At 42.5% G+C, this 22,009-nt stretch overlaps 1 protein-coding gene across 12 annotated transcripts in view; it reads left to right on the top strand.

Annotated features, from left to right (window-relative positions):
- Positions 1–22,009, top strand: part of DOCK7 (dedicator of cytokinesis 7) — a 160,585-nt gene that overhangs the window by 102,002 nt on the left and 36,574 nt on the right. For 7 of the 12 annotated variants that reach the window (XM_030572523.1, XM_030572524.1, XM_030572525.1 and 4 more), the window contains 10 exons: positions 3,151–3,243; positions 4,474–4,563; positions 5,575–5,670; positions 5,794–5,934; positions 6,084–6,197; positions 7,180–7,350; positions 8,117–8,256; positions 17,923–18,092; positions 20,186–20,340; positions 21,393–21,575. In XM_030572523.1, the coding sequence (XP_030428383.1) occupies positions 3,151–3,243; positions 4,474–4,563; positions 5,575–5,670; positions 5,794–5,934; positions 6,084–6,197; positions 7,180–7,350; positions 8,117–8,256; positions 17,923–18,092; positions 20,186–20,340; positions 21,393–21,575 (1,353 nt within the window). The remainder of the gene's footprint in view (positions 1–3,150; positions 3,244–4,473; positions 4,564–5,574; positions 5,671–5,793; positions 5,935–6,083; positions 6,198–7,179; positions 7,351–8,116; positions 8,257–17,922; positions 18,093–20,185; positions 20,341–21,392; positions 21,576–22,009) is intronic. The other 5 variants (XM_030572531.1, XM_030572532.1, XM_030572533.1 and 2 more) reach the window with 2 other exon arrangements.

The raw sequence follows: 22,009 nt of genomic DNA on the forward strand, positions 1-22,009 counted from the left end.
TGAAGGGCCCACTGCCGAAATGCCATCGAAGTCCCGGAGCGCCACTGGGTGAGTAAAAATTAAAAAGGCACCAGTACAGGGCCCGATTCCAGGGAATCGGGCAAATCGGCCTAAAGCCAGCCCTGGTGGCTGAAAGGACGGGACTCTTTTTTTATTGTATATATATTCTCTGGCCCACCTGAGGTATAAAGTGTCACAGCCCCTCCCCACCAGCACCACCAGCTTTCATTCTTCCAGCATGGATTATTTTGAAAGCACTTTTACACCCAGTCCTTGAAAAATCAACTAATCATGTTCGTTAGTAAAGTCACCCACCTGGGTCAGTTTGACATTTGTTAATCCTGTATTCAAAGAAAGGCAGGGGAGTCTTGGTCTGAGACAGAGATGTCACTAATTTTTAAATAACTAAAAATGTAATTTTCTCACCAGACAGAAGACAAGATAAGTTCTGTTTGGTGAATCATTATTTAAAATAAATAAATAAAGCAAGGACTAGAAGATTTTAAGAAGTTTAAAGATCCACTTAGATGTCTCACTAATTAAACAACCTTGACCTTTTGTGAAACGCCCCGGGGATCAATGTGCATGTGGAATTTACACAGGATATTAGATGCTTTCATGTGCTGACTGAGTGCATAATGTGGCAATAGAAAATGGAAAGAGATTTTCTTCCAGATACATACTCTGTGCTTAAAAAGCTAATATGTAGACTACTGTTAATGGAAATATTTCTTGCCAATAGCTTGGTCAGCAAATACTAGGCTGGATACAGAATCTAAGAGAAATAATTGCATTTAAATCTATCAAATCCAGTAGTCAAAATATAGATGTCTTCATAAAATGCTGAAAGTGGCACATAGGTGCAAAAATACCATTTATACAGTCCCAAATAATGATTTAAGCATGTGACCACCCTACTAAAGCGCCTTCACTTGAAAATAGGACCAATCATGAGAAGCGTTTTATTTTTAAAAAGCATCCATCATTTTGTTTGTTTCATTTAATTGTTTGGAATAAACCCTTATATTTGTTATTTGTTGTGTGGGTTATCTGGTAGATTCCATTTAAGCCATCACTGACTCGTATTTCTGATTTTATTGTAAAAATCTTTAAGTTATCTCTCTTACAGAGTTTAAGGATTACTTTGTATCAACATAATGCGGGAGGTTTTGGATCTGATACTAATCTTTGTGCCTTTCACTATTTTGGGATTCTTACTATTTTTGAAGCAATTTTGGCATCTGCCAAAAATAGCTTTTATACTATTTTGCACTTGTAATAAAATTATGTAGATTTCCTAAATTGTTGGAAGTATGCTGGGGAAAAAACCAGAACATATCCAGTTTTTGACTGCTATGAATATAATGCTTGAATATAATCCTGCTAGTGGATCTGCACAAGCAAGCGGATGCATCCACACAGATCCTCTTACAGGACTGGGACCTCAGCCATTGCCTGGAATTTAGCAAGTTGTATGTACTTCATATTTACTCCTCCTTGAAAGGAGAGAAACTCTGAATTCTGTACATTATGACGGGGGAGAGACTTCTACATTTTCCAATCTAAAACAAAATTGGCTCCCACTCCTGTAAACACGTAAGTCCATCTGTCACTTGATCTACATTGCAGTCATTAGGACTGTGCATGTGAGCAAAGTTACTCGTGTGCTTAGGTGTTTGCAGGATCAGAACATGTGTTTAGCTTGACTCACTGCCAAGTAGTCCCATTGACTTCTACTCAAAGTGTGTAAAATTAAGCTTGTGCCTTTGCATGATCAGGGCTTTTCTTCGTTTCTGCTGAATAATGATTCAGAACAAAACAACATTTTTCAGTTTGTGTTGTCTGCTTGTTACTGAGTCTGTTTGAGCAAAATTACAACAATGCTGTGGTCTCTCATACTAGATGGCTCAATGGCATAACCTCAAGGATACTGGTTTAAATCTGGACTCAAGTTTGATGTGAGTTTTTAATGGGTTGTGAGAAATGAATTGGTGGTCTGGATCTAGTTTGTAGTTGACAAAAGTCTTTGTTTAAAAAACCACCACCATAGCTGGCATCTAAACTGCATCTTTTCTGGGCATCTAAGCAAACTTGGCATGGAGATTAAAAAGTCCTCCCTCCCAGGTGACGAGTGAAGCTCATTTGAGAATGTTATAAAGAGGTGTATGTGGTAATTGTCCCATAAGATCTGATCCAAAGCCCCTTGGTGTTAATAGGCTCCCGTCGATCAAACTGACGATGTAAAACGGTTTCTGGAATGAGCTCAGTTTTGTCTGCTCCTACCTTTTCTTTAACTTTCGTGGGATGGGTGAACAGGAACATAATTCTTTTCCACCTGAAATGTTGTATACATGCTCTCTTGGGGGAGGAGGATTTGGGGAACAAATTCCATATTAATTATACAGGGTTTTTTTTCCTCCAACATATGAAAATATGAAAAAAAATGGTCGTGTTATGAAAAGCCTAATTTTTTTTTCAAAATATCATATCTCAAATATAGCTTTGGGTCTAGAAATAACACCTTTTTCTCCATTTGGTCCTTATTGAAATCTAGTGCCTAGCACTATTTTTTTCAGAATATTAGCGTTCTTTGCTGTGAACATGCAAATGTCTGAGAGCTCTTTTGATGTCTTTTCAGAGCTCATACATTTCTCAACAGGACTTGTGGGGTTTATGAACACTGTATGACAAGGAGCCTGGCTCAAGAAATGTAGAAACCCCACAGACCACCTTTTGTGGTTCTTGTCATCTATGAGCCATATTTTGTTCTGCTACATCAATGTAAATCTGGAGTAATTCCAGTGAAGTCACTGGATTTACTCAAGATGTAAGTAAGAGCAGAATTTGGTCTCATAATTTGAGAGTACAAATACAACAGGTGTAGCCTGAACAGCTGCAGGCTGAACAGGTGCTCTTATCAGTGTTAGTGTTGTGTTTGTGTGATTGAAAAATAATAAAATAGCCTTCGGGACTAAAATTTCTCAACACATGCCTGAGAATTCAGGTTGCTTTAACAGTACTAATTGGTGATGTGTGTTAAACACATTTTGATTTCTTTTAAGGACTGCATGTCTCTAAATTAGACTACTGTGTGGCATGCAACATGTAATATGTCTTTCCTTTCCCAACTGCTTTCTATTATATGCCCAGGGTTTAGACCGCTCCAATTCCTGGGTAAACACTGGTGGTCCCAAAGCTGCCCCATGGGGATCCAACCCCAGTCCAAGTGCAGAGTCAACACAGGTGGTGTCTACATTAGAGTTTTGGTTTTTTTGTTTTTGTTTTTTATTGGCTGATCTTTCCCTAAAGAACATCTCCTTTTAAGTGTATACTGTAGTTTTGGTGGCTTGCTTTTTTCAATCTTTGAAAAGTTAATGATTTTTATTTTTTATTTTCAAATTAGCACTTCTCCTCTTCCCTCCCCCCGCCCCCCCCCACTGCATGAAAACCCAAAAATGCATAAACAGTGTCCCCTTCCTTTCGTTTCAGTAGTTACTGGTTTGTGAAATTTAGATGCTACAGCTCCTTTCCTTTGTTGTTGTTTTTTAGCATTAGTTTCTACTTTTAGGTGAAGCACATTTTTAATGATAATGATCACAATTTTATGCAGCATCATGTTTGCTTTTTGTTTTAACGTCGTGAACCATTTTACCATTTTCATAAAGCATTTAGTGTCTTTCATATTCAATTGATCCTTCCTTTTTAATGTGAATGTTTGAATGAGAGATAATTAAACCAAAACAAAGTGCTGGAAGCAATGATTCATGAGATGCAGCTGTATCTGTTCTGTGTTGCAAAGTATGAAATTTGTAGTGGCTTACATAAGATAGGCTTCACTTATTTAACCCTGGTTGCCTGTTGCCTTACACTGCATGATGGTTTTGAACATACCTCTCAACTTTCCTTCCTTGTAAACTCAAATTTATCTCCCTCCAGTCTGAACTAACTTGCATTAAGGCAAGTTATTTCCATCAGAAATGTTGAATCCTGAAATTGAGTTTATGGATAAAGTTGTATATGCTAAAAAAAAAAAACTTGTGTAATTTTCTAATTCCCTGTACTAATAGGTGGGTCATTTTCGGGGTGGTTCACATTTGGACTGGTAGATTGAGAGGTATGACACTAAAACATAAAAATGTAATAGTCTAGACATCTGCATGCTGACAGAATATAAGTATGGAAAAGTTTCATGCTTTGCAGCATTAAATGTCTTTGTGCATAAAAACATGCTTTTATTTAAAGAACATGTAAATCTTAAAAAAAAAACCAACCAAACCACAACAATGCTTTTTATTGTTGTCACTCTGTTTGTTTAAACAGATGGCTAAGAGTTTGAGGGGGGGGTAAGGTGTAAAAACCCGTGAAATCTACTGTTAAACAGTATTTTGTAAATGTACACTGTCCTTGAGCTGCAGAAACCATCCCCAGCAAACTTTAATGTGCTGTCATCATTCATTCATCTCCACTCCGTAGGCTACAGATCGAAGTTGTAATCGTATGTCTTCGCACACAGAGACGTCAAGTTTCTTACAAACATTAACAGGACGGTTACCAACTAAAAAGGTAGATGTCAGTGAAGGCAATTGATATCGTGGGGCAGGGAGGTCGAGTCATTCTGAAACATAATTGTCTATCTTTTATTTTGGCCTGATTTTCAGAGGTCAGTGGGGAACTGCTTTTGCTGAGCACTTCTGTATACTAGACCGCTAGCAAATATAAAATGTCCTGACTCAGTGAATGAGGATGAGTAAAAACAGCAGGAAATGCTTGTCTGACGAATGTTCCTGTTCCTTAGATGGAATTACTTTAGGTTTTAAAAAATATTAGTGCTGCTATTGGATTATGTAAATTACTTGCTCTAATACAGTGAATTAAAATGTGTTAGATATTTAACACAGAGGGCCAGATTCTGATCTCACTTACATGAGTGTAAATCCAGTGTAACCAGAGAAGTCAGGGTTTACTCTGGATTTATGCCAATTGAAAGGAGGTAAGAATCTACTCCTAAATAATGCCAGTGACACAAAATCTGTTGACTTTTTGAATAATAAAAACACCACCAGTGACTTCTACTAGTCTGTGATTTGTTGTTTCTGGGAATTGAAACTAAAGCAAGAAGGTAACTGTTAGTGCAATATGGTTTATTTTTCCCATGTGTACCATTTTGCTAAAGTTCTTTCTCAAAATAAATATACACTTGTGTACAAATTGCTTTATATGTCCCCTTTTTACTCCCTTTTACTTCAAGAATCTGACCAGGCAGAAAGGTAGATTTTTAAACTAATTTGAGCAACAAATAATTTGGGAGGGAAGAAAATTGTCAACACTTAAATTTTAATGTTGGACCAAAATGACGTGATGTTTCTCACCTCACACATCATAGCAGCGTCCTATATTGTTAATTGGGGGGGATCCTTTAAGGAACATTGTCACTGCTGTTGCATTAACATTTATTATTTTGCTTATCCACATTGTTCTCCATATTTTTCCTGTGTTGTGCTTCCATTTTTCACGTTGATTGTGTTGCAAGCCAACGTGGGTACTAGGACTAATTCTGGATTTGAATCTGCTTAGCTTTTTCATGAAGAGCTGGCCTTACAGTGGGTCGTCTGCAGTGGAAGTGTTCGGGAGGCAGCTTTACAGCAGGCATGGTTCTTCTTCGAGCTTATGGTGAGCAAACTGGAAACCCATTGCTTACGGGATTAATCCAGGTTTTTAGTAAAACAGACACCACTGTTAATAGCATAATGCTTTCCACAAATGATTGTTACTAGTAATGTATGTTTCCTATAGGTGAAGAGTATGGTGCATCATTTGTATTTTGCTGACAAACTGGATGCTCCAAGGAAGAATCGTTTTCCGGAACGTTTTATGGATGACATATGTGCTCTGGTCAGCACAATTGCCAATGATATAGTCTCTCGGTTTCAGAAGGTAATGGCAAGCACTTAGCTGCACTCTGGCCAATTCTGCAGCTTGTTCCATCCAGGTGCATAGATCAGGGCCTTAATTTGAAACCGTTGTGTTACCATATATAACAGCGCTCTTTCCCCTGCATTTTCTCTTTTTGTTCTCCCATTCAGGATACAGAAATGATTGAAAGGCTCAACACCAGTCTTGGATTTTTCCTCAATGATCTGCTATCTATCATGGATCGAGGGTTTGTCTTTAGCCTTATTAAGGCCTGCTACAAACAGGTAAATGCAGAGAAATGTTATGTATTAGCTGGGTACCATGTCACATCACACTACTGTAACTTCCTTAGGACCAGCTGTGAAGCAGGAACACAACATTCCATTATCAGCATGTCTTTAAAAAAAGATTATCTTGATGTATCATTCAGCTTGTGTTTTAATGCTTCTACATCTCTGTGCCTGATTCCCTTCTCAGGTATACTGTCTAAATCAGGAGTTAGTCCACTAAGTCGATGGAGCTACACTGGGAGGGAGGAATCTCTCTCCATGTGTGTTGCCACCAGAGTAATGGAGGAAGAGATTAGAAAGGAGTTTGACTGCAAAATGTGGATCTGAGCATCCATGATGTCTGGGGGTATTTGGATCTGGGGTTCAGGTTCATCTTTACTACAGATTGAAACATTCCATAGTAGATGGCCTGAACGATAATAGTATTTGAACTCTGTTGCCTACTGTGTGACCAGAGGGGCTGGAACAGTTTTCATAGTAGGGGTGCTGAGAGCTATTGAACTAAACAGTAAACCCTGTATATAATGGAAACCACCTCAAGCCAGGGGGCGTGGCAGCACCCCTAGTTCCATCACCTATGTGTGTGACTAGCCCGCCTGCTGAAGTGTTTTCCTTGATCTTATTTGTGCAACTTCCTACTGAAATCAGTAGGAGTTCAATATTGCATGTGAAGTAGATGGGATTTAATTTGTAATTGGAATTAGTATGTCTATTATGCAAATATTATTTTGTTATCAGCATTATTGGCTGTGGTAAGTGTTAAATGTACAGTTCCCCTATGTGACTTTTTTAATTGAAACTACAGAGAAGTGGTGTGTGTCTTACTGCTATTTAATGACAGCTAAAGCATTATGAAACCCTTTAATCTGGACTTTCCTGCTGTATAACGTGGTGATGGAGGATATGTCGGAAGTCACTTGCTGCATTCTTGTGCTGTATTACTATTAACTGTATAGTTTTGTGTTATTCTTGCCAGGTGTCTTCAAAGCTTTATTCCTTACCAAATCCAAGCATCCTTGTATCCTTGAGGCTGGACTTCCTCCGCATTATCTGCAGCCATGAGCACTACGTCACCTTGAATTTACCCTGTAGCCTACTCACGCCACCTGCATCTCCCTCACCGTCTGTGTCTTCGGCAACTTCTCAGGTAGGCAAAGCAGCAAAGGCCACATGTGGAAATTCAAGCAGAGCTTTGTTCATAGGAGTAAGTCTCAGAGACAGATGTGTCACACACATGTTCAGGTTCCTTTCCTGCTCATGCCTCTTTGATCACTTATTTAAAAAATACAGGCAATGCAGGTTGAGTGGCTTAGAGGGGCCTATGGGCAGTACACTTGGCATTCCTCCTTGTAGCTGAGTTACCCATATTAGGATTGCCAGAATGGAAGCTTAAAGCGCGTCTCTGAAACCCTAAACTTTTAGCCATAGTGTGTAAGCAGAACATTTTCCTTTGAAGCGAAGAACAGGCTTTTATTCTGACTTGTGTTGATCTTCTGTGATCATTAAAATAACCAAGGTCCATTCACTTTGTAACATCCAAGCATCATTCGACTACCTTTTCCCATCCTGTGCAAAAGCGTGAATGTGCAAAAAATAGTCATTACTCAGCAAACACGTTGCCTTGCTCAGTAGCACTGCTCTTGCTCATCAGATTGTTTTTTCATCCTCTGGTTTATAATGCATATTCTTAACTAAGAAGGGAACAAAAGTAAAATGCATCTACTCTGAATTATTGAAAAGTTAATGAAGTTACAGGTAACATAAGTAGATATGTAGCCAAAAAATGAGTGAAATAGTGGCTGCATGAGATTTTATTGAATCTGGACAGGGCTTGTCCTGTATTTCATAAGCTGTATCTTTCTGTATCCTCAGTGGCTCATTACACAACTTTTAACACTTGGGTTTTTCAACAGAGTTCTGGATTCTCTACAAATGTCCAAGACCAGAAGATTGCAAATATGTTTGAATTGTCTGTGCCTTTCCGCCAGCAGCATTACTTGGCAGGGCTTGTGTTAACAGAGCTGGCTGTCATTTTAGATCCTGATGCTGAAGGGTGAGTTTTTAACTTTTTCCCAAGAGGTTACTGTAATCTAAGTAGATGGTGGATCACGTGCAAACTACTGCCATGGACAGAGTTAATTTACATATATAATCTGAGAGGAGAGTGGGAGTAGGAAACAAGTCCTCCAACCTGAGAATCCTCCCCACCTACTTGCTCTGCCCCCCCATTCCTATCTCTGTTAACCTCGACTCTCCAATCCTGTTTACAGGCACATTCTCCTAGCTGAGAATGAGGGGATGAGAGTCTCCCAATGGAGCCTTTCAATGATACTCTTCAATTGGCTGTGGAGGCTGCTGTTGAGCAGTGGCAGAAAGTAGCTTTTTGCAGCAGTAGCAAGAACATAATTTTCAAGAGTAAGAAAATGTCTGCTGATGTTGGGTTTAGGTATAGTAGCACCTTTCATCTTAGGATCTCAATCACTTTATAAATATATATTAAACCTCACAACTCCCCTGTAAGATCGGTAAATATAGCTGTACTACTGATGGATAAAGTGAAACATAGAGTATTTTAAAGTTGTTTGCCAAGGTTATGCAGCAAGAAATTTTCAGAACTTGGAATACTGCCGAGTAATCATAGAATCATAGGACTGGAAAAGACCTCTAGAGGTCATCTAGTCCAATCCCCTACACCCAAGACAGGACTAAGTATTATCTAGACCATTCCTGACAGAATAATAGAATATCATGGTTGGAAAGGGCCTCAGAAGGTCATCTAGTCCAAGCCCCTGCTCAAAGCAGGACCAGTCCCCAACTAAATCATCCCAACCAGGGCTTTGTCAAGCCTGACCTTAAAAACCTCTAAGGAAGGAGATTCCATCACCTCCCTAGGTAACCCATTCCAGTGCTTCACCACCCTCCTAGTGAAAAAGTTTTTCCTAATATCCAACCTAAACCTCCCCCACTGCAACTTGAGACCATTACTCCTTGCTCTGTCATCTGGTACCACTGAGAACAGTCTAGATCCATCCTCTTTGGAACCCACTCTCAAATAGTTGAAAGCAGCTATCAAATGTCCCGCATTGTTCACTTCTTCAGACTAAATAATCCCAGTTCCCTCAGTGTGTCCTCATAAGTCATGTGCTCCAGCCCTCTAGTCATTTTTGTTGCCCTCCACTGGACTCTTTTTCCATTTTTTCCACATCCTTCTTGTGGTGTGGGGACCAAAACTCGACACAGTACTCTAGATGAGGCCTCACCAATGCCGAATAGAGGGAAATGATCACGTCCCTCGATCTGCTGGCAATGTCCCTAATTATACAGCCCACAATGCCATTAGTCTTCTTGGCAACAAGGGCACACTGTTGACTCATATCCAGCTTCTCGTCCATTGTAACTCCTGGGTCCTTTTCTGCAGAACTGCTGCCTAGCCATTCGGTCCCTAGTCTGGAGCAGTGCATGGGATTCTTCCTTCCTAAGTGCACAACTCTCCATTTGTCCTTGTTGAACCTCATCAGATTTCTTTTGGCCCAATCCTCTAATTTGTCTGGGTCCCTCTGTATCCAAGGAGGAGGGAGAAGAATTGTTTCCCTTAACTTCTGTGGATAGGACAAGAAGCAATGTGGGTTAAATTGCAGCAAGGAAGGTATAGGTTGGACATTAGGAAAAACTTAGTAACTCACAGGTATTTGTCTAACCTGCTCTTAAAAATCTCCAGTGATGGAGATTCCACAACTTCCCTAGACAACTTATTCCAGTGCTTAGCCACCCTGACAGTTAGGAAGTTTTTCCTAATGTCCAACCTAAACCTCCCTTGCTGCAATTTAAGCCCATCGCTTCTTATCCTATCCTCGGAGGTTAAGGGGAACAATTCTTCTCCCTCCTCCTTGTAACAATCTTTTATGTACTTGAAAACTGTTATCATGTCCCCTCTCAGTCTTCTCTTTTCCAGACTAAATAAAACCAATATTTTCAGTCTTCCTCATAGGTAAGGCTGTGGGTTTGTCACAGAGGTCACGGATTCCATGACTTTCCATGAGCTCCAAGACTTCTGCACTGGCCAGTGCGCTTGGCTCAGGGGCAGCTCAGGCATCCCCTGTGCCAGGCACACCGGCCGCTGCTGGGGCAGTCTCGAGCCACCGCAGCAGCGGCAGAGTTTGGGTGTGGAAGGGGACAGAGGGTTGGGACACTGGACAGGGTGAGGTGGGCTCTGGGCGTCACTTACCTTGGGGCTTCCCAGAAGCGGCGACATCCCCCTTGTTCAGTAGCTATGCGGAGGTATGGCCAGGCAGCTCTGCATGCTGCCTCCAACCAGAGCGCCGGCTTCGCAGCTCCCATTGGCCCAGGTTCAAAGGGTACATTTACATAGTAGAACACATTCCACACATACCACCTATCTTCAGAAGTGGACGAGATTCACGCACTGGTGCTCTGACGAACAAATCGCTCCTAATCCCGCGCGTCTTCCATTAATATTCAACTACCTTTTAGGGCTTAAACTATCTGGACTCTCGCTCGGTTCCATCGAAGTTGCAATTATGGCGTTCCACCACAAGACCGGAGAAACCACTATCTTTGCTCATCCCATCACAAAGCAGTTCCTTAATGGCCTCCAGTCCCTGTACCCGGACATTAAACCTCCCATTTCACCTTGGGACCTTCACTTAGTCCTACCATGTTTGACACAGCAACTATTTGAACCCTAGCAAAATACTCTCTCCTGCACCTATCCATGAAAACTGCATTTTTAGTGGCAGTTACCTCTGCCAGATGTGCAGGAGAAATCGGAGCACTCATGGCGGCTCCACTGTACACTATATTTTTTAAGGACAAAGTCACGCTCTGACTGCACCCCAAATTTCTTCCCAAGGAGCACTCATCTTTTCACTTTAACGAACCTATCTACTTACCTACCTTTTTCCCTAAGCGCATGCAAACACTTTTGAGTCAACAATGCATACGCTAGATTTGCACAGAGCTTTGTCTTTGTACTTGGACAGGACCACACCCTTTAGCAATTGCCCAAAACTCTTTGTTTCCATTGTGGAATGCTGCAGAGGTACAGCCATCTCTAATCAGAGACTTTCAAGTTGCATTCGCCTTTGTTATCAATTGAAGAACATGACTCCTCCAACTTCTATCAGAGCACACTCCACCAGATCCCTGGCGACAGTTGTGGCTTTCCTACGTAACATTCCCCTTGCAGATATTTGCAGGGCTGCCACTTGGGCTTCCGAACACACCTTTGCAAAACACTATGCTCTTACCCGATGACCCTTAACTAATACTCAGATGGGCAGGGATGTATTATCCACAGCTTTCTTACCAGATCCAAAGTCCCACCTCCTTAAGAGACACTGCTTTTCAGTCACCTGGAGTGGAGCACCCACAGGGACATCTCTCTTACGAAGAGGAGGTTAATCACCTGTGCAGTAACTGACGTTCTTTGAGATGAGTGTCCTTGTGGGTTCCACTATCCGCCCTCCTCCACTCTACTTCAGAGTTGTAGTTGTCTCCGTTGTAGAGAAGGAACTGAGGAACCCGGCCATGCATGTGCTCTGTTGAGACATGGCTGGCATGCGAGGTAGACACCGCGCATGCATGGCCTGTGCGGGTACTGCTGTAGAAATCTTTGAGCAAAGGCTCAGGTGCGCACCAACATCTGGAGTGGAGCCCCCAGAGGAACACTCATCTGGAAGAATGTCATTTACTGCACAAGTGAGTAACCTCCTCTTCTCTGCACTCTGTCTTTTCTAATCTAGCCTGCCTGCTGAGCTCTCTCATACATGGGAAACCCCTTCCACGCAAAGACACGAGCCCTCAAGCATGGACTAGTTCCAGTGGGTCTGGACATTGACCCCAGTTTTTGTTCAGCTGCCCTGACGCACAAAGGAACTCACTGCTCAGACCAGCTTCACCTCCATTCACTCACACTGTGCGCACCCACACGCCCTCACACAACTTTGTGCTGGATGGAAAGCCACTGGGAAACAGATTGTGTGAAAATGTGAGGTCTGGAAAGCGTAAAGGGAAAAAAACAAAACAAAACAAAACAAAAAAAGCCCCTTAATGTAATGGTTAAGACTAGATCTGCCTATTTGGATGATTGTATTTTAAGCTGCAAACAGAAACTTGAAACATTATTTTCCCTACTTGAGTCATATGTTCAAGTCACTCATCCATTCATTTTCAAAAGTGCTTTTCCTGTTTGCTTTTGAAGCTTTCTATACCCAAGCTCACATGTGCTGGCTCCATTCTGATGATACACACGTAATAATTTCAAGGAGGAGTCCCTGGAATTGGTCAAAGAAGCTGCAACTGGAAAGGGAAAACAGAGTAAAAACTAGCGTAGCCCTTTGTTAGAAAATACAGCCATTTGAAAGTCCAGGGGAAAATTAGGTCAAGAACAAGTTGATTCAGTGTGCAGGGTAAATTGCTCTGTTCAGATCTATTCTTCCCCTCCCCATTCCTATGGAGAGTTTTAAAGGCCCTATCCTCGGATGATGTAAATTGATGTAGCTCTGTTGACATCAGTGGAGTATATTAATTTTCACCAGTTGTGGATTTCACCTGTAAGACATTTCCTGATTTGGACAATTTATCAATGCAGGACTAAGACTACACTAATCATTAAAAAGTTATCTATTTCAGCCACCGTACTCTGGAATAATTTAGAATTATTGCCAGATGTGTTGCCCTGCAGTGGGAATGGGTTAAGGGATACATAGCTAACTGCTTTTGTATAGGAAATTCATGGGTTCTCCTCTGAGCTCTGTACATGACAGAAAGTTATTGAAACGTAGACTTGTTTAACTTGTTCGTTCCATTATCCTGTCTGTTGTATGCAAGCTGTTTGCATTCAATTGCACTATACGTGTTTTCTATGGAATACTTCATAATTCATGTACAGAAAAGCCTTAATAATACCTTTTAAATGTATTATTACTATTATTGTTTGCCATATATTGTGTTAGTGTTCAAAGGTTGGGGTCTCATTGTGCTAGGAGCTGTACAAACATATAATCAATGCCCTATTCCAAGGAGATTACAATCTAAAAGACAAGGCTTAACAGGTGGATGAGACAACTAGTGTGCTGCAGTGACAGAAGAGGAAAGTCCGAACAAATCAAGTCCTGGTTGGATTGTCTTAGCACAAATGTCTTCTTTGTTGGTGATGTTGCTCATTGCCCAAGGGCCAGATTCTGATCCCCTTACTCAAGTTGGGTAGCTCTTTCGTCCTCAAAGAGTCCTGTTAAGTCAGCGGAATTGTGGAGGAAGGTACGTACTATTGAACACAAATAAGGGAATCAGAATCTAGCCCTCAGTGTTTGGGACAGCTCCCCATTAAACAAAGAACATATAATACAACTATGCAACACCTGAATATAGGGTAAATCTAGAACTGAGATGGCAAAGAGACCAGCTGTGGGCAGCGAGGTCTGTTTAATGCAGGCTCAGTAGCAAAATTAATAGAAGCAGCAAAGAGTCCTGTGGCACCTTATAGACTAACAGACGTATTGGAGCATGAGCTCCATGCATCCGAAGAAGTGAGTATTCATCCACGAAAGCTCATGCTCCTATATGTTTGTTAGTCTGTAAGGTGCCACAGGACTCTTTGCTGCTTTTACAGATCCAGACTAACGCAACTACCCCTCTGATATTTGACAAAATTAATAGATCTTCTTTGTTATTCTCTGATATGGCTCGGAAATATCAGCTCCCACCTCCTTCGTGCCAGCTGTGGAAAGTGGTGGAGCAGAGACAAAGTTTGATGGTGTTACATAAGCTGGGTAGCCCTGTGATCTCCAAGGCAGTTTTTCCTTTAGCTTTTACTAATTGGACGTAAAGGCAGTTACTTTACAATTATAGCAAAAAGGTTTTTTCTAATTGTGGTTTGTAATTTCCTGACACTTTAAATGTTTCCTCCCTAGCTGTGTTAGGTCCCAGTGACACCGCACATATAACCAAGCTGGAAGACCCAGTTACAATGCAATTGTTGTACTGTACTGTAACACCCCTGAGTATGTCCCTGTAACCTGTTTAAAAATGTGGACACTCCAATGTTTATCTACAGATGTTAGCCTTTTGTAACCAGGTCCACTGACTTAGTAATAACTGTGAGTAGATGGTGCCTGAAATACCCAGATCACTTTAAGACCTAAGGGTCAAATCCTGGGGGACATGTAATACAAAAATGTGGAGCATGGAAACTCTTCCCTGCTTCATGGATTGGATCAAAGGACCTTGAGGAGGGTCAAGCTTGTTGCCTATAGAAGACAGAGAGGTTCTGCATCTGCTCTGCAGGCAGTTGTTATAGAGCTACCCAAGGGTTTTTCCTATTTCTTTCCTTTTCACTGAGGTCACAGAGGTTGCCAAAGTCCCAGGCCTGCAGTGTGTTGAAGGAAGGGACCAGAGTGGGGCTCTCCTGAGGTTCAAAGAAAAAATAACTTACATATTGGAAAAGGAATGTGTTGCTGGTGACCTGCAAAAGGGGAAAACATCTAGACTGTGTCCTCTTTTGCGTCTTTACAGTGAATAAAGAAGGCCAGAAAGGTTCTTTTGATCTTGTTTTTCCTGTTTGTTTGGGGGATTTTTTAATTAGAAATACAAGGAATATGTACCCTTATTTTTCTGTTCTTCTTTGAGTGCTGGTCCTTATGTGTATTCCGCACATGGGCTGCTCATGCACGCCATACTCCTGAGGCTTGTAGGAATTTCAAGACGTGTCCGTTTGCCTGCACTTGCACAGTAGTTTTCCTTGTGCTCCAGACTGAGGATATTAGAGGTAGTGCAGGCTGATGCCTCCTCAGTTCCTTCTTACCAGTGCATGGCCTGAAAAGGAATCCCTGTGTCCACAGATTTCTCCAGCTTTTATCCTTATACTCTGTAAATTTGTAAATAATTTATAACTGCACTGCTGTCCAAGCCACACACCTTCCAGGGGCCCAAAACTCCTTTGCAGGCAACCTGAGCAAGCACTTCTGTGTAGCTCACAAGTGGGAGATGCTCAGACTAGAGCTGTGTAAGATAGTCGCTCGTTGGGGAGCACTTCAATGAGATCTCTTCCCAAATGAGCAGGAAGCTTCCTTTGTACTGCCCAGAGGAGCTAAGGGTCGTGGTTCCCAGGGCAATGTTCTTCTGTGGACATGCAATCTCAGAAATGTCTGCCCTCCTATTTGCCTATTACAAAGGTCTTGAGAAAGATCTGTCAGAAATGGCCCAGACAGTTTTGGTTCACAGAGCTCCAGATGTCAATCTGTCCTCCTTTCAGGATCCACCCCTTCCCAGATCTCCTTACCCAAGAAAGGGTCAGAATAAGAGACCCCAGTCCAGAACTACTCCACCTAATGGCCTGATGTTTGGATGGGCATCAGAACTAGGATTCTCTTGCTCAACATCCATCCAAGCTATTCTTACTCAAAGTAGAAAAGACTCAGCTAGAACCTGCTGCCTAGCTAAATGGAAACGTTTTTCTACCTGGGTTCAGCATAAGCAGCTGTCTCCAAATTCAAGTATCCCAGTTGTTTTAGATTACCTTTTGTTTTTAAAACATTCATGTCTTTCCATTTGCTCTCACTGCGGGTCCATCTAGCCGTGAACAGTGCCTTCCTTCCTCTAGTAGATGGACGTTCCATCTTCACTCACCCTATTACAATGAGATTTATGAAAGGCCTAGTTAGGACCTTTTCACCAATTGTCAAACCTACACCTCAGTCGGACCTCAGTTCGTACTATCAGCACTCCCTGGGCCACCATTTGAACCCTTGGCAACAAGTTCCATGTCCCACCTGTCCATGAAGATTGCATTCTGAGTGACTATTACCTCAGCCGGAAGAGTGAGTGAGATGTGAGCCCTCATGGCAGACAAACCATATACTGTTTTTCACAAGGAAAAGGTCTTTCTTTGATAACATCCTAAATTCCTCCCCAAAGTTCTTTTGGAATTCTGTATCACTTACCTGTTTTCTTGCCAAAACCCTATGTCTCTGCTGAGGAGAGAGATCTTCATTCCCTTGACATCAGACATACCTTAGCATTCTACCTGCAGAAAACCATATCTATCTGAAAGTCTCCTAGGCCATTTCTTCCCCTACTGGAAAGGTCGCGAGGACAAGCTATATCCTCTCAGAGAATCTTTAAATAGATTTCTGGATGCATCATTGTCTGCAATCAATTAGCATATATCCCTTCACCTGACGGGGGAAGGGCACATTCCACCGGAGCTCAAGCTGCCTCTACAGCATCACTGCAGGAAGAACAGTTACTGGACATATGCAGAGCGGCTCTCTGGAATTCGAGTTGCACATTTACAAAATATTACATGCTATCGTTCAAGCCTCCGATGCAGATGCAGTCCTTAGGACGTCTTTCTTGCCAGTTTCCTCACACGCTCCCCCAGTCTGAAGACTGCTTGTCAGTTGCCCATGTGTGGAATACATATAGGGACCAGCACTTGAAGAAGAAATGGAGGTTACTCACCTGTAACTGGAAGTTCTTCAAGATATGTGGTCTCTATCTGTGTTCCGCCACCCATCCTCCATCCCCTCTGCTTCGGATCCTTCTGGATTCACTGTAAGAAGAGGAACTGAAGAGGCATTGGCCTGCACCACTTCTTATGCCCTCGGTCTGGAGTACAAGGAGAACTACTGCATATGGGTGGGCCACGAGACACTGCTTGTTAGAATTCCTGGACTCGGGCGCATGGTACCCATATGCCCCCAGATGTGGAATACAGATCAGGACCACACATGGCAAAGACTTTCCAGTTTCAAGTAAGGAAGTGCCTTTTTTTTGCTAGATGACTCCTTGGAGGACCAGAGAACTGGGGAAAAGTTTTTTCAGCTGAAGAGTCAGGCATGTTCAAATCTTGTATAAAGAAAATTTTTATCCTAAGGCTGCTTGTCAGAAGTTTCAGTTAAATAGGTGTAAGTAAAAACCAAAGTTTTAAACAGTCTAACTCAGGGGTAGGCAACCTATGGCATGCGTGCCGAAGACGGCACATGAGCTGATTTTCAGTGGCACTCACATTGCCCGGGTCTTGGACACCAGTCTGGGGGACTCTGCATTTTAATTTAATTTTAAATGAAGCTTCTTAAACATTTTAAAAACCTTATTTACTTTACATACAGCAATAGTTTAGTTATATATTATAGACTTAGAGAAAGAGACCTCCTAGAAACATTAAAATATATTACTGGCACACAAAACCTTAAATTAGAGTGAATAAATGAAGACTCGGCACAGCACTTCTGAAAGGTTGCCAACCTCTGGTCTAACTAAACTAAAAACCCTGACCCTTCTCAGGTTCCTTTCTTTTGTGTCTTGTGATCCCATTAGTTTCCAGTTATAAATTTGTGAGACTCTACAAACAAGACCTGATCCATCAAACGTAGCATAAGTAGATTTCTTCAATAGAAGGATTCTGGGGCATTCACATTGTATCAGTTCTGAAGGACCTGCAGACCTGTATGTCAGTGAAGGAGTATTTCTCACTTACATTCTTTCTGCTATAGTTAAAATTACTGCTTAGCTGCCAGTGAATTCATAAAAGCCAGTCTCCAAAATGAGTCTGAGATTGAGAAATATTGCATAATGATACATGTATGTGCATGCCAGGTTAAAAATAAAAACCAGGATTTTTTAAAACGTACTTAGTTACAAAGTATTGTTTACTTTCAAGATATTAACCAATCCCTGTGACTCAACTCTCTTTTAACAGTTTGTTTGGATTGCATAAGAAGGTCATCAATATGGTACACAATTTACTGTCCAGTCATGACTCCGATCCACGGTACTCTGACCCACAGGTAAAGGCCCGGGTGGCTATGCTGTATCTACCTCTGATTGGCGTGATCATGGAAACCGTGCCTCAGCTATATGATTTTACAGGTATTTTGTGCACCAGGCTTTGCATGTATGTTGAATTACTCTCAACTTTTGAGCGCATTAAGTCAGTGCTGTTGGAGTGAGCAACCAAAGTGTTGTGGTGGTGTTGCTATTTTCAAAGTATAATATTTATTTATTATTTGTATTACCACAGTGACCAAGAGCCCTAGTCAAGGACCAGGACCCATTGTACTAGGTGCTGTACGAAGAGAATAAAAAAACGATTCCAGCTTAATATCTACGTATAAAACTACAGAAAGATGTAGGGAAACAATGAAACAATATTGATCGGCAAGATAGCTAGTGGGCACAGTAAGCCACCAGCTGCAAAATGTTTGCTCAAAATTGCCTTGCATAAAAGCTGCATTTGTCCACTTGTTTGCACAAAACCAATAATTCATTGTGCATGTGTCCTTTTGCCCATGTGGATGCAGAATTTTACCATATGCAGACTTTTTTTAAATTTATTTTATTTATTTATTTTATTTAGGCTAATAAAAGAAGAGGTGTCTATCTAGACACTCTAAGCCTCTCTGATACGTATTTAAAAATACATCCAATCAAAGAGACAACAGTCCCATATAGGTAACAATAGCACCAACAGACAGCACCAAAAAAACAAATTCCTATGTTCCTTTACACATTACCTGATGTTGTCTTCTTCAGCAGCTTTCCTACTGTTTGCTAGACAAGAGTGTCCTGAAGGGCGAAATGTTTAGGCTATTTCAGACCGGGGTGGGGAAGCTGGATATTGAAATTGTCTGGCATATAGCTAGGGCCCTATCAAATTCACTGTCAATTTTGGTCAATTTCACAGTCACAGGATTTAAAAAATCATAAATATCAGTTTCAGATATTTAAATCTGAAATTTCATGGTGTTATAACCATGGGGGTCCCAACCCAAAAGGGGATTTTGAGGAGGTCACAGGACTATTGTAGGGGGGGTTGTGGTATTGCCACCTTTACTTCTGCACTGTTGCTGGCAGTTGAGCTGCCTTCAGAGCTGGGCACCAGCAGCCAGACCAAGGCCCCTTTAACCTCTGAGTACCAGGGCCCGGGGCCTGGAGCTGGGGAGGGGCAGGGTTGGGAGTGTCCTGGCCCAAGGGCTCCTACCATATGCCAGGCTCCAGCTGCTGGTCCTGGCTGAGCTATTGCAGGATGGGACTTCCTCTTTGCCTGCAGGGGCCACTCTGAGGGGCTGGTCAGACCAATTTCCAGGAACCTCCCCCGGCTGTAGGAAGCTCTGCAGCTGCTGGCTGGGAGCTCAGCTCTGAAGGCAGTGCCACTGCCAGCAGAAGTGCAGAAATAAAGGTGGCATGATATGGTATTGCCACCTTTAATTCTGCGCTGCTGTTGGCTGCAGCACTGCTTTCAGAGCTGGGCGGCCAGCCAGCATCTATCACTCTCCAGCTGCCCAGCTCTGACGGCAGCTTAAAAATAAAGGTGGCAATGCAACCTCTCCTACAATAGCCTTGTGACCCCGAACAACCCAATTTTGGATAGAGACCTCCAGTTTGAGAAGTGCTAGTCTCCTGTATAGTATAGGGTAAAAGCATACAAAAGATCAGATTTCACAGGAGGGAGACGAGATTTCATGGTCTGTGATGCGTTTTGCATGGCCGTGAATTTGGTAGTGCCCTACATAGAGAATACTTCATTGAGCATTTCAGCCCTTTAAGTTAAATTACATGGTGAAGGTTTGGGGAAATTTTCAGAAGTGCCTAAGTATCTTAAGAGTCTATATCCCATTTTCAAAAGTGCCTTAGACACTTAGGGAACCTAAGTCCTATTGACTTTTAATGAAACTTGGGCTCCATAGTGCCTAGGTCACTTTCAAAAATGGGATTCACGCTCCAAAATTCCTTAGACATTTTCGAAAATTCCCCTTAGCGTCATATGTTTGATTTACATAACTATGTATGTGTGTATATATATAGAGAGAAAGAGAGAAGATCCCCATTTGCTAGCAATAATAGTCTAATGTAATTTTTTCAGTGACCATTACCAGACAGTTAAATGAAACCAACAGAGAAGAGCTATGAGGAATGGACCTTTGAATGCGCTGTTTAACTGAGGTGCGTGTGTTTCTCTGCAGAGACTCACAATCAGCGAGGAAGGCCAAGCTGTGTCACCATCGACGATTATGAAAGCGAAGGTGGAAGCATGATAAGTCAAACAGTTGCTATGGCCATTGCAGGAACATCCGTCCCTCAGCTCACCCGACCCAGCAGTTTTCTACTCACATCAACGGTACAAAAATATTCCCCTTTGGAGCATGTGTAAACAGGCAGATATTTGTATGCTCTAGGGTGATGATCACAAAGCAGAAGGGACGGAAGTCGGCATGCGTCTGTGCATGTTACATAGCAGGAGGGAGGAGTGGGAAATGTGAAACACATGGTGTTTGCATTAGGTTATTCCTGTCCTTCCGATGGTGGGGAGGGGACATAGATAGAATGATCAGTTTTGCCAAGCTTCTGTTCCTCTTTCTCAAAGCAAGCTGATGAAAATGCCGTACCATGGCTGCTCTTGTGGTCATTCTGGGTGAAATTCACCCTTTTGCAAAGGCTCTCAGCACAAGGCCTCTGCCCCACTTAATCAAGTCATAAATGGAGCTTGAGTGGGGCGCGAGCCTTGGGCTGACCCTCTGCACGGGGTGGATTTCACCTTATTTGGATTACGGTAGCACCCATAGACCCCAGTCAACATTAGGGCCCCATTTTGCTGGGTGCTGTACCCATACAAAGGGAGGACAGCCCCTGCAGTGTAGAGTTTCCAGTCTAATCAGACCAAGACCAAGAGGCTAAATGACTCAGACAGTGGAAGGCGTGGTGGTCTGGAGATGAAGGGAACATCAGATTACACAGGCTCATCATTTGCAGATTTCTAGGTGGTTGCTGGGGTTTTTTTCTCTACCGTAATTCTGCTAATGAATGGACGTCCCCTGCCAGGCCGCTAACTAGCTGGAAATGTATTGAAAGCATCATAGTGGAGGTGGGTCTTGAGAAGGAGCTTAAAGGAGGACACTTTCATAACTTGAATTTAGCTTAAAATGCGTTGCTAGGGCTGAATTTCAGTGTCTTTTATGTCATCTGGGCTCTGTCATTGTGGGTGATGTGGGTGATTCAGACAACGTTAGCTCATAATGATTATTTATGCAAATCTGCTGGCCCCTGCCCTTGTCTGATGGATGATGATTGGTTAGCCCAGCATAATTACCTGATGCAGCTATTTTTAATGGACTATCAAAGTATTTGGGGCACTGATCGGTGTGGCTGAAGTGATTGCTCCTGTCTATTCAGACTGGTCGGCAGCACTCAACCTTCTCAGCAGAATCAAGCCGGAGCCTCTTGATCTGCCTCTTGTGGGTTCTCAGGAATGCCGACGAAAGCGTCCTGCAGAAATGGTTCACAGACCTCTCCGTGCTGCAGCTCAATCGCTTGCTGGATTTGCTGTATCTCTGCGTTTCCTGTTTTGAGTACAAGGTACAGAAATATTGGTTAGTTGCATTCAAGCTCCCTCGAGGTAGGGAATGGGATTCAGACATGCACCCAGGCACAAAGTGAAAAACAGACATCCCTGCCCCTTACACAGTGCCAAAGAGGCCCCTTTCACCCATCGCCCTCTCCTCGCTGTCTTCTCCTGACCTGCAAAATCCTGGCAGCTGTGCCTCTTTCTGTACACACACCAGTCCCCGGTCCCTCTGCATCTGTCCCTTTCCCTCTATCTTCCAGCCGCCACATGACTCTGCCCTCTCACCACGGAGTGGCTGATTTAAAAAAAGCCTCTGCCCGCTTGCCACTCCCCTGGGCCTGCAGGCAGGTGCTTCCCCCTATGTGTTACCCCAGAGGCTGCCATAGGAAGTAAGAGCAGAGAGAAGCTGACTGTCCTATTTACTCACTCTCAGGTGTCAGGGAAA

Source organism: Gopherus evgoodei, chromosome 8, assembly GCF_007399415.2.
Source record: "Gopherus evgoodei ecotype Sinaloan lineage chromosome 8, rGopEvg1_v1.p, whole genome shotgun sequence".
Taxonomy (NCBI): Eukaryota; Metazoa; Chordata; order Testudines; family Testudinidae; genus Gopherus; species Gopherus evgoodei.